This window comes from Lissotriton vulgaris, chromosome 9, assembly GCF_964263255.1.
Source record: "Lissotriton vulgaris chromosome 9, aLisVul1.2, whole genome shotgun sequence".
In the NCBI taxonomy this organism is placed as follows: Eukaryota; Metazoa; Chordata; class Amphibia; order Caudata; family Salamandridae; genus Lissotriton; species Lissotriton vulgaris.
In genome coordinates this window covers 841,929,704-841,942,939 of record NC_141697.1, presented here as the reverse complement: position 1 = coordinate 841,942,939, position 13,236 = coordinate 841,929,704, and the positions used below count along the sequence as shown (strand labels likewise).

The 13,236-nt window shown below is 45.0% G+C and overlaps 1 protein-coding gene across 1 annotated transcript in view; it reads left to right on the top strand.

Annotated features, from left to right (window-relative positions):
- Positions 1 to 13,236, top strand: part of ATG2A (autophagy related 2A) — a 2,120,972-nt gene that overhangs the window by 561,502 nt on the left and 1,546,234 nt on the right. Inside the window, exons 7-8 of the mRNA XM_086939522.1 lie at positions 737 to 833; positions 12,977 to 13,138. Coding sequence (XP_086795648.1) covers positions 737 to 833; positions 12,977 to 13,138 — 259 coding nt within the window. The remainder of the gene's footprint in view (positions 1 to 736; positions 834 to 12,976; positions 13,139 to 13,236) is intronic.

Below are 13,236 nucleotides of genomic sequence, written 5' to 3'. Positions count from 1 at the left end.
AGTCGAAACAGAAAAGCACTTATCTGGCTGCGGGAGCAGCGAAGAAAGAGGAGGAAGATGATGGGAAGTCCGGTTATATAGTGATGATGGACAGAGACAAAGGACTATGGACTATTATTATAAGCAAAGAGACTCTTGGGAGTTGTTGATTTTTTGTTGAACATTACGTCAATGCTTTATGTTTAAAGCATTTTTTGTTCTTATTATATCTTTTCCTGAGCTGCTGTGGTTTCTTTATGTTAATAAAGCGAAGGAAGATATAGCATAATCTGAAGCCTCCGGTCCTGACATAGAATTACAAATTCTTATCTGAATAAGGACACTGTGCAAGGGAGGGAGGCATTCAGAAGAGGTGAATGACAAAGTCGTTTTTTTTTTATTTTTTTCAAAGTCAAAAGCCAGCTAGTAGGTATTTGGTTTGTAATTTGCTAGTTGTTGGATTTTAAAGGATAATGTTTCCGTCCCTTAACAAGTGTTACAGTAGTTTAAATGATGTGTCTGGTAGCTCAGTAAACTAATGCATCCACTACATAAATCTGTGTTTGATTTCATGATCACATGTCCTAATTCTGGCAGTAACGCGAGTGGGGTAACAATACGTATCTGTTAGTCAGGTCCAAGATGCTTTAAGGGCTGAAAATGCCATTTAAAAATACACATGGTTATTGTATCTGCCTGTAGCAACATGCTTGAGTATGTTTTGTAGTATTGATGACCTTGATTGTGTTCCTTGCAGCTGGAGATTGATGGGCAGATGGGCTCCTTGCATTTGTGTCTGACTCCTTTGCAGATTGTTTACCTTGGTGACCTGCTCGATGCTCTCAGTATTCCAGGTGAGGTCATGTTAACTGTACACTTGGCTACTGTCCTATATTTGCAAGTCGTCATGTTGAATGGTAGTAGCCATGTAGCACCATTTTGCTCACTTTCTGCATAATCTGGTCCAGAAGCATACAGCACAGTATTCGAACTGAGCAGTTAGTGTGCACAGAGACCAGAGATATTGCAAACCTTCAATGGAATCAATATAGACCAAAGGCAGTGTTTAATGTGTAAAAAGCAATGCCAGGGCCTTAAGGTTTGCTCAGAAGCCTGCAGCTTGTGCTATTGAATGTCGGTATGCTGAATACCAAGGGTTTGAAGTATTGATTCCATCTCATGCCTTTGTATTCCACCACAAGGTACTCCAGACGCCTTTATCTTACTCTTGCAGGTACTTTTTCATCTGTGCTTTCTCCTTTTGTCGTGCGTTTTCTACATTTCTCTTCCTCTTCCTTTAGATTACTCTGTCTTGCTCTGGTTCAAAGTCTAGTAAGGCAAATTAAGTGCTTGCTCCCAAAATTAAGTGCTTGCCCCCCCCCCTACATCCACCGACTCAAATTGAGTGCTGTGCAAATGGAAGCATTTTATTCATGTTTAAGATGTTTTGGCTGATTGTAAGGGCGGAGCATTGACAAAATCTGTAACTGAATTCAAAACTGACTTAACCGTCTGAGGTAAATAAATAACCAGGTACAACACATTAGATCTATCAGCATCTGTAGTGTTCATTACTGATGGATACTTCTATCTCAAGTTTCCTCACCTATGGAGTAGCCCCAGGATCTAGACTGGATCCAGAGATTTCATAATAGCTTTTCTACACTGGTAGGTGGCATTTGGTTCTATCTAAACATTTTTCATTACCTCAGACATGACCCCACCAGAGCCATATAGCTTTCACTTCGGTGCCATTGTGGCATTTCCATTTGTTCTTGCCCTAAGAATATCCAGAGCTGTTGTACATGAGACATTTTCAAAACGTTAATAGAAAAGTGCAATGCTGTGCAGGATGTCACCACCTAAAAAGTCAGGGTTCAAACACTGTCAGATTGACTGACAGATTTCCATTTCAGACCCTAATGATCAGATGTCTTGTACAATAAAAAACAATAAATAAAATAGAAATTAATCCAAGACAGACAGCAACCTCGGTATTTAAAAGTATATTTAATCCTTCAATTCATGCACCCATATATAGCTCATTGCAGGCATCTCACCACAATAGAAATAGGTGCACAGAGTGTAGAAGCAGTTTTACAAACCCAATGTGTTAACATTGTGGGAGCCTCAGAGATGAGGCCCTTGACAATAGGATTGAACTTACGTCTACAGTGTAATTACAGTAGACTGACATTTTTGCTGTTTTGTGAGACTTTTCTGGGGGGTTGGGAGTGATGAAGAGACTTAATCCATGACATCACCACTTGCTCCTTGGTCAAGAGCTGAAACAGCGTAGTAAACTGTTGGTACAAGCAAATCACATCCACTACATATCTCAGCCGTGTGACGAAAAGCAATATAATTCGTACTACCCTTGCAATTTCCCCTTAGCTTCACAATAAGCTGATCCCAATATTCTCGAACAGCTGGACTGTGCCACGTCCTATGCATAACATTTGCATTTTTTTGTAGGCATCTAACACAGTTAAAGAAATATTACAATCTATGATGTAGAGTCATTATATACTAATATCCCCCAAAAGGACACTCTGCAGACAGTGAAGGGCTAGTTAGATCTAAGAGAGAGAGAGAGATGGCCAGACGGCTACCTCCTTTGCAACGGACTGGGCTACTATAGCAATAAAATAAAAATTATTTATTTTCCAAGACCAACGGTACTGGCAAGTAACTGGGACTAATATGGGAAGTGCACTTGCCCCAAGCATGGCGAATTTGTACATGCACAATTTCGAGACTAATCGTATATATCCTACTAACAATCCTTTCTCTTCCAGGGGATCTTCATAAATACTCATATGCATTGAATAGTCCCGCCCACGTGCAGGGACCCCGGAGCAATATCTACCGGCAGTCAAAAGTAGGTAGTTATAGTTAGGTCCTAGTTTTCATAGGAAATGCATTTTTTGACTCGCCTAGATCTTCAAAAGGAACACACCGAATGCTGAACAATGCAAACATGCACCCCCAGTCACAAAAATCTGGATTTCATTCATCGTTTTTTTTCTCACCACGCAACCCCAGTTTGGGCCCAGCCATATGCAAATCAGTCTTGACCCTGTTCCTCCTGGGAACAGTACAGCCTAAACTGCAGTCAGGTCCTCCCTGGACTAGAAACAAGCATCCTGGGACTGGTTTTGAGGCATCACCCTGGCTAGAATGAATCTAGTGGTGCAGTGAGCAGTGGACCTGTGTTTGGGCATACCTTTTCCACTTAGCATAACTAAAGTAAAAGGAACAGTTGATGGCCCGAATGCTGAACAACGCAAACATTCACCCCCAGTCACAAAAATCAGTGTTTATTCCATTGTTCTTTTGCTCACCACGCCACTCTAGTTTGAAGCTTCCATGTGCAAATCAGCCTTGACCCTGTTCCTGGTGGTAACAGTCCAGCATGTACTGCCAAGCCAGGTCCTCCCTGGACCAGAAGCCAGCAATGTACTCCAAGATTACAGGGGACTTGGTTGATGAGGGAAGAGACAGTCAGTGGTCGTCCAGACAATTGAAGAGTTGTCAATGACAATCAGCTATTTTGTTTTATGTGTTGCTATACCAGACCTGTTGTTTCTAATATGCTTAGAGTGGGTTTTGGGTCAGTCCCTTGTTCATGATTGAATTAATTATTGTCTATCTCAGTTGTATTGTCTTTATTTAGTAGATTTCCTCTCCATTCCTCTTTTGTCGCACTTAGGAGCATTTCACTCTTACAGCACTCTAATTGGTTGACTGGAATCCATTAATTGGTTACATTGCTTGTGTTCAGGGAACAACTTTTTTTCTTTTACTTTAAGCACTCCATGGTAAAGCGTGTGATGTCGTGCTGTTTGCCCTGTGTTCTGTGTTTTAACTTTTTCCTGCCTCCCGTCGTTCTCAATGTTGCTTCCCCTGCCCCACTCAGTTTCTTCCCTAGCACTCCAGTCTCTGCTAGTTTTAGCATTATTCCCCTCTCCACCCTTGCTATTCCGTTGATCCCCTGTCTCTCCTCTACTTATATATATTTTTTTATAGTTGGCCACCTTTGAGTACGAATGCAAGGCGGGCACCAAGGAATGGGTCTATATTATTTGAACAAACCTGTTCAAAGAGAAGATGTACAAGCCTCCACCGCAGTCCTCTTTAAACTTACATTTTTTTAAATATTACATATGCATTCAAAGATTGCCACCATGAGCGTGTGGATTCATGGGGGCCATCTGTGAATACATTAGTAATGTTTTAATAAATGCTATTCCAAAATGATGACCGTGAATTAATCCACGGCAGCTATCTAACCCCAAAAAAGCATTTACCAAGCCAGTATGAGTCATCTTGGATACTTGTTGGATTTGCCAGTGCTTGTTTAGATAACTGTGTATCTGCATTTTGTCATAATCAATTGAAATACAAAAAAACTAACTGTGGCCCTTTCTATGCCAAGCCAGTATACAATACACAGAAATACCAAAAGCAAAATAGTATGTGTTAGCATGCAAAAGACATAATTTCATCCATCTAGTCGGGTGCAACCCAATAATTGATCCATGCATCTTCCCTGTATTTTTATCTTTATTAGGCTATAATATTAGACAATCCTGCCATCCACCTGGTGAGCCTTGTTGCCGCTCCAAATCGTGTGAAACAATTCCCAATCTATTTGGCATTTGAGGTATATGAGGGAGGAGACTTTGCATGTATTAATACTGCAGTCTGGTAAAGTAAATGCAATGCGCATACTTTGAACAATGGGTCACTGACAAACCTGCCTTGCTGTTTGGATTGCCCGTGGACTCCTTGCATCTCCACCAACGCCTCGAAGAACCCGCTGCGCGGGTCCCGCTTCGCAGAGGGGCGCTCTCCTTTCTGGGCTGTTAGCTGCTGCTGGGGTAAAACAGGGGCTGAGGGCTGCGAGCAAGAGGGCTGGGACTACATTTCCCAGGAGTCCCAGTAACCCGCGCCCGTTCCACCTGGGCTGCTCTCCCTCCCCGCCCCGCCCCCAACGACCGGGTGATCAAATACCGGCCTGCCCTGCACTTCGTGGGACACTTTGACAAACCTGCCTTGCTGTTTGGATTGCCCGTGGACTCCTTGCATCTCCACCAACGCCTTGCGGAACCCGCTGCGCGGGTCCCGCTTCGCAGAGGGGCGCTCTCCTTTCTGGGCTGTTAGCTGCTGCTGGGGTAAAACAGGGGCTGAGGGCTGCGAGCAAGAGGGCTGGGACTACATTTCCCAGGAGTCCCAGTAACCCGCGCCCGTTCCACCTGGGCTGCTCTCCCTCCCCGCCCCGCACCCAACGACCGGGTGATCAAATACCGGCCTGCCCTGCACTTCGTGGGACACTTTGACAAACCTGCCTTGCTGTTTGGATTGCCCGTGGACTCCTTGCATCTCCACCAACGCCTCGCGGAACCCGCTGCGCGGGTCCCGCTTCGCAGAGGGGCGCTCTACTTTCTGGGCTGTTAGCTGCTGCTGGGGTAAAACAGGGGCTGAGGGCTGCGAGCAAGAGGGCTGGGACTACATTTCCCAGGAGTCCCAGTAACCTGCGCCCGTTCCACCTGGGCTGCTCTCCCTCCCCGCCCCGCCCCCAACGACCGGGTGATCAAATACCGGCCTGCCCTGCACTTCGTGGGACACTTTGACAAACCTGCCTTGCTGTTTGGATTGCCCGTGGACTCCTTGCATCTCCACCAACGCCTCGCGGAACCCGCTGCACGGGTCCCGCTTCGCAGAGGGGCGCTCTCCTTTCTGGGCTGTTAGCTGCTGCTGGGGTAAAACAGGGGCTGAGGGCTGCGAGCAAGAGGGCTGGGACTACATTTCCCAGGAGTCCCAGTAACCTGCGCCCGTTCCACCTGGGCTGCTCTCCCTCCCCGCCCCGCCCCCAACGACCGGGTGATCAAATACCGGCCTGCCCTGCACTTCGTGGGACACTTTGACAAACCTGCCTTGCTGTTTGGATTGCCCGTGGACTCCTTGCATCTCCACCAACGCCTCGCGGAACCCGCTGCACGGGTCCCGCTTCGCAGAGGGGCGCTCTCCTTTCTGGGCTGTTAGCTGCTGCTGGGGTAAAACAGGGGCTGAGGGCTGCGAGCAAGAGGGCTGGGACTACATTTCCCAGGAGTCCCAGTAACCCGCGCCCGTTCCACCTGGGCTGCTCTCCCTCCCCGCCCCGCCCCCAACGACCGGGTGATCAAATACCGGCCTGCCCTGCACTTCGTGGGACACTTTGACAAACCTGCCTTGCTGTTTGGATTGCCCGTGGACTCCTTGCATCTCCACCAACGCCTCGCGGAACCCGCTGCGCGGGTCCCGCTTCGCAGAGGACGCTCTCCTTTCTGGGCTGTTAGCTGCTGCTGGGGTAAAACAGGGGCTGAGGGCTGCGAGCAAGAGGGCTGGGACTACATTTCCCAGGAGTCCCAGTAACCTGCGCCCGTTCCACCTGGGCTGCTCTCCCTCCCCGCCCCGCCCCCGACAACCCGCCCATCACCATAATAGCCATAAAATAACGTGTGAATACCGCTGCGCGGGAGCGCGCGGGAGCTCGCCGGGAGAAGCCCGGGACAAGGGCGGGACCGTCTAAGGCCGATCAAGGTCGGGTCGGGGCCTCTCCCTTTCATTTGCGATCCCAGATTACTCTGTCGCAATTGATTAGTTGATTAGTTGTAAGTTACAGTATCATATAATTAGTTGGGCCTTAGAACCTACATGATGTCTTTGCGTTCAGGGAAGGCCAGACAGGTTACCGTAAAAACGAACAATGGGAAAGCGACTGGAACCCTAGATGATTTTATAACCCGGGCAACAGTGATTTTAGAAAAAGAAATTGCTTTAACTGAAAAGCGCCTGTCCATAGATTTATTAACAGGAAAACGCTCCTCCCTGGGAGATATTGCCTCTAAAATCACTCCTAACAAGGCACCTACCCCTGAACAGAGCGCAGATAGCACAGATAGTAACCTAGAGGTCAGCCCAAACTTACTGGTAATTCCTGACTCCCAGACAATTACGGTAGCAGATCCAGGGGACTCCCAAATTGAAGCTTCCACACTCACTCCTATACCAATTCCATCAGGTATTTTGGGAGATAGCGTCTCAGAATGTAACTTGAGCAACTTGACTCCCACACAAGATCACGTAGTAGTTTGTGAGCGGGTACCTAATAACCCGAATAAACGTAAAAGAGGGGGAAACCACAGAAAAGGAACCAGATCCAAGTCAGCAAAGCCAGCTCCTACCAAAGTCTTGACAACTTATACTAAGCAAAAGGGCATTCACCTAGCTGACGCGGGTCAGAAAATTTTCACATTTAACACCAACAACAATGATCGTCTACTGGGGGAAATTGAAAAAGTGGTACAGATGCTTTTATTGCCCCTCTTAGAGAAAATTCAAATTGTTAATTTAAAACTAGACTAACTGGAACATCTCACCTCACTTAATTCCAATTCCCTGGAAACCTTAACAAATAAGAGTAAACCATCTGAAGTGGGGGGTATTAACAACAACAACAAAAATAGCAATGCTTCCAATAGCAACCTAAAAAAAGGGGGAGAGAACAAAAATGTTGGTAAAACACCCAAAACACTCACATCTGGTGACTCTAAGGCCGTACCGGTTCCCTCAGCACGAACAAAACCTGTACCATTAGCTCGCACTAAACCTGCAATGGTGGTCACTGTGGGGCCCCCTAGCCAAAATATGGGTAGTACTGTACCTACACCGGTAGCGACTACCTGTAAACAGGGAACCACTCAAGGGTCCAATCTCACATCTTCACAGGGGCCTGCAGCAGAAAATGATAGTGAGAGAATACAAAAAAGGAGACCACCTCCTGTAAACTTGCCCCCAGACTCAGCCCCTTTTATGGCAATTCTCACAGGAGTACCCCCAGTTTTTTCCAACAAAACAGAAACAAATCAGGAGTTAAAAAACAAAGTAACATATTGGCTCAATAACAACAGACCACTCCCCCCTGATTCTAAGACAAAAATTCTTAGTGTGCGTAGAGTTCCCTGGGTGGGCTCAAGTGAGAAGGACCTAGAGGGGGACTGCATTTTGGTTAATTTTAGTGATATTTGGGTAAAAGACTTTATTTGTTGTAAACCAAGATATGCTAGAGTTGGGGATATCCAATGTATAGGTCTAGAATATTTCTATCCAAATCTGAACCTTGTACCCCCGATCTCGATCCATACGAACACTGGGCAGACATTTCACAGAGAAATATATCCTGGGTGGGCTCGGAGAAATAGGGCCAAAAGGCCAAACCAAAACTACCTGGGACCTCTGCAACAGGGGGATGGTTTCTTTAGAGGACCAATCTATAATAATAACAATTCTTTCCAAAGTTGGTATAATGACTCAAGACCAAGATTTCAGGGAGAAGACTACTTAGGATGGTTCCCATGCAACATCCCCTTAAGAAACCGCTTTGATCCACTGGTGGGAATGGAAGAGTTAGATTGACCATTACAAAATCCTCCTGGTAATACTTTGATAGTAGGTGAGTCTAGCCAGATGGAGAAGGGAAAAAGTTGTAACGATAGCTTGCGGGAAATTGTCTCCGTTGGTGATGATCTTACTTCCAACCCCCAAGCTCTAGAGGCTGACCGTTCCAAGGAAAGCGAACTTAGCCCAATTATCTCAAGGTCATACTTGGAAGTGCTACCCGAATCTGCTGGAAAGAACCAAAGTGAACTAAGATTGAGCCTAATTTCCTGGAACATTGCTGGGCTTGCCTCAAGAATGGAGGATGAGGCTTGGTTAGACTTTGTGGGTGTTTGTGACATTCAGTGCTTCCAGGAAACATGGAGTAGATCTACTCAGAACATTGAGGGTTTTCAAGCCTTCAACACCCTAGCGGTACCATCACAAGCGGGTAGGGCTAAAGGCGGCCTAATGACGGCAATTTCGTTAAAGCTATGTAATTCTTCGACCTCTAACATAGCTGACACCCCATGGTTTCAAGTGTTAATGCTGGTTAACTTATTCCCTGAACCATTGTTATTGATTAACTGGTACTATAACATCTTTGATAATAGCGAAACAACTGTAATGTCAAAACTGGAGGAGGTCATATCCAAAGCACGCCACGAGCAACCCCTACTTTTTGTCATCTGGGTAGGAGATTTTAACTGCTCATTATGCACCCATGGGGACACAAGGGTGTGTGGTTTGAAAGACTCCTATGATCACCCCCTGACACACTTCAAACATACACCCCAGGGGGATGCTCTAAATAATATCATTATTCTTAACGATCTATGTATAGTGGAACCCTGGGTTGGACCAAATTCGGCCCCGATACCAACCTTTCAGGGAAATAGAGGTATGCTGAGTTTTATTGATTTTATCATTGTTTCTAGTGGGCATTTCCATTATGTCGAGAAATTGGAAGTGACCGCTAATGCTGCCAGCGACCATAACCCTTTAATCCTATCCCTGTTTTGTCCTGTTAAAACCAAACATTCTGTCTGGGAGCAACCTATAAAGTATAATAGGAATCAAGGAATCACTCTCAAATGGGGTAAAATAGATGCAGCAGGTCTTGAGGCAGAGATCCTCAATGAATACAGCTCCGTATATGAGGCATGTCTTTCACCTACAGCTAACCCAGAAAAGGTTATAGGGAACTTTGAATCTTTATGTGGGCATGTAGCTGAACGCCTTACAAAACCCCTGGGGAAAAAAAAAAGGTTAGGTCCCAGATGGTTTGATGCTGCATGCTCGGCAACACATAGATCGTTGAAAGTGGCACTGAAACAAAAACCTAGGGATACCGAGCTAGTTAGAGCATCTAGACTGGCTTACAAAGAAGCCATAAAAATAAGGAAGTTGGACCTAAAAAACCAAGCATGGGAAGATCTAGAAAAGGCCTCGGATTTGAAGGACAGTAGGCTTTTTTGGGAAGTCATCAATCGCCCCCTTTTCACATGTAATGGCAAAAACAATATCGTGATGCAGATTCCATGCGACACTTGGGAATCACACTTTGGGAACATCTTTAACCCACATGGAACTTCACCTAATGAACCATCTTTAGGAGAAGCTAGGGAATTGGTGGTCTCTGAATCCTCTATGTCCTTGAGCTCATCGCTTACCTTGCAAGAGGTGGAAGAAGCCCTGTTGAAAGGCATACCACTAAAAGCACCCGGCCCTGACTTAGTGCCCCTGGACTTTTTTAAGCATAACGTTAAGGTCTGGGGCCCCCTGTTGTTAAATGTTTTTAGAGCATCTATTATTGGCCGCATTCCGGCATCATGGAAGGAGGCAGTAGTGGTGCCAATCTTTAAGAAGGGCGACAGATCTGACCCCCGATGCTATCGCCCAATCTCATTAATCGATGCATCATGTAAGATATTGGGCAGGGTCATTTTAGCCAGACTGGAAACATGGGCAGATTCGGTGGGTCTTATTGTGAACTCCCAATATGGGTTCAGAAAAGGCAAAGGTACTGTTGAACAGTGCCTGAACCTGGCCCTGATCATAGGGAAATACATGAAGGCAAGGAATTCCTCTATCCATCTTGCCTTCATGGATCTCTCTAGTGCGTTCGACACTGTCTGTCGGAGCAAGCTGTGGCAAATGATGGAGGATATGGGATTCGAGGAACCCCTGGTTACCCTGCTTCGCAGACTCCACGAATCAACCACTGTAGCCATAAGGTTCGGCCCAGGGGGAGAGAAAACTAAGCCCATTCTTTCAACCGAGGGCGTCCGACAAGGGTGCATATTAGCCCCTTTTTTGTTTCTTGTGTACACCAATGGCCTGGAAAAATACCTGTTGGACCACTGTAATGACTTTCCTAAGGTCAACGGCAGGAGCATACCAATGCTCTCTTATGCCGACGACACGGTATTAATGACTCTCACAGGAAACAGTATGCAGCACTGTCTTGATGCCTTCCATAATTTTATGTTGGACCTAGACCTGAAGGTTAATTTTTCCAAATCCTTTGCTATGGTCTGTGGCCCAAAGGGCACCAAAACCAGAAAGTTTGTAGTAAACAACTCCACCATTGAAAAGGTTGAAAATTTCAACTACCTGGGAAACCTTTTCAATAACAAATTAAGCTGGGCCCCACTAATGAAGACTCGAGTCTTGAGTGCTAGCCGTTCTATTGAAGGCCTGTTTCGTTTCTGTGGCAAACTAGGCCAAAAACCGGTTACACACTTAAAAACCCTGTACAAAGCAAAATGTTTGTCGGTAGCTACTTATGGGGCAGGGGTTTGGGGGACCGAAAGCCCTGACACGAGAAGAACAAATGGAGAACAAATTTTTAAAGCGTGTACTAGCTATCCCATCAAGTTCTTCAAATAGATTTGCCCATGACGAGATAGGCCTGAGCTATGTGAGTGACACCATCCGCCTTTCTCCTTTATTATTATGGGGTAAAATTTGGTTATCAGAGGATTTACAACTTACCAGAGATATCCTTCGGGACTGTTTAAAATTGGCAAATATGAAACAGATCCCTTGGCTATCTTATTTCAATGTAATGTTGCATAAACTAGGCCTGGGCGACCTTTTTGATAACCCCGAAAACATACAGGGAGATGTCAAAGTTGTTATCAAATCCAGCTACTGGAAATCCCCATTGGCACACTCCCTGGTCAGCCCTCAAGTTCCTAAGGCTTCTTTACAGCATCGGTTTTATTTAACCTTTTCAAATCATCCACAATGGCGATTTTATTTGACAAGGTTTAGGCTGCACATCTTGCACTTTCTCTTTGCGTTCCCCAAACAGGGGGGTTGGTGTGAGAGACTGCCCCCCTGCCCTTGCAATAATAAAGTCAGCCAAAGTACGATGCATGTGGTTCTATTTTGTCCATTGTACAAGGATCCCAGAATTAGGTTCATTAAGCAGATCCTTAAGGAAAAACAACCATCCGACTATAAAGAGGGTTATGACCATCTGTTATCTCTGTCCTCACCTAGTGTCTGTTGTGCGATGCTAAATTTTATTCGAGTTTCACTCTCCATTAGGAAACGGTATGGTTAAAACTGGCCTTATGCATATTACTTCCCTGTCCCTTAATGTATACCCTGGTATGATGTATCTATGAATTACTCAAATTAGATTGAAAGTAAAAATTATGGGTTCTAACTGTGATTATTTTTTTTAACCAATGTACCCTATTAGTTCATTGTTATAACTGTGACATCGTTTTAAAAAAATGAACTTTAAACTATGTTTGTACATGTAATTGTTTGACGTTTATGATTCTTGTTTCTTGAATCGAATAAAGTTTTTGAAACGAAGCAATGCGCATAGTTAAATTGTGTGGGCTGGTTGTGCAAAGAGAAGGTGAACTCCCTTAGAACCATAACGGACCATCGCCTCCTTTTGACACCTATCCTGGCCCCTACAGCATTCAGAAATAGTGAGTCCAAGTTCTTAGTTTCCTGTTCCCTATTTGTCCCAAATAAATGAATACATGATCTGCCTTTTTGGGCCCTGGGAAAATATACTCTAATAGTTCACAGCCATGAGCATTGTGTCTGTTTGAGTTTTAAATGTTGTAAAATGAAATGGGCCCGATAAATATAGTGTTTGACCACTGCACAAATCCAGCAGTCCTTTCACATTAAGCTAAACGTACAGCTTTAGCATGGCAACTAGGGGGAATGTAATGGAGCAAATCAAAGAGGGAAAGGGTGGCTTTCCACAAAAAATGCTTTCCGCGTTTATGGTAATTTAAATGTAAGTTTCTTATCCAAGAATATTTTAATGTTAGCTTGTCTATTTACAGGAGAGAGTTGCTTGAACTGAACCCCCTTGTCCGGGTGAATTGATTTCCCACATGCATTAGGCCCTCACTTTAATAATCTCTTAACATTTCAGTGCTGAAGTGCATTTGAGTTCATTTCTAACTTGGCTGAAAGCAGAATGATCTCCTGACAATCTGAGTACTGCTGTCCAAACACATTAGTCCCTCTTTAAAACAAGAGAACCCTGTTGCTGCTGATTCGTGCTCTTTTATTACATATTTTGTTGTTACAGAGGTGAATATCTTAAAGGATAAACTGAACAAATGTCGCCCGCTGGACTCTGAGGACTTAAAGCTAATTGAACAAGACCTGAGCCAGCAATTGCACTCTGGGCAGAGCCATCATCTGGAGCCCGAGCCCGAGCTGCAACCTTTCCCAGTTGTGGAGAATGGAGGTACCGAACATGTACTGTATTTCAGAGCTTCAGAATGTGGTCTGTGCCATTGAGAACTATGTAAGTGTGAGAAATTGTAAGTTGCATCCTTAGCTTCA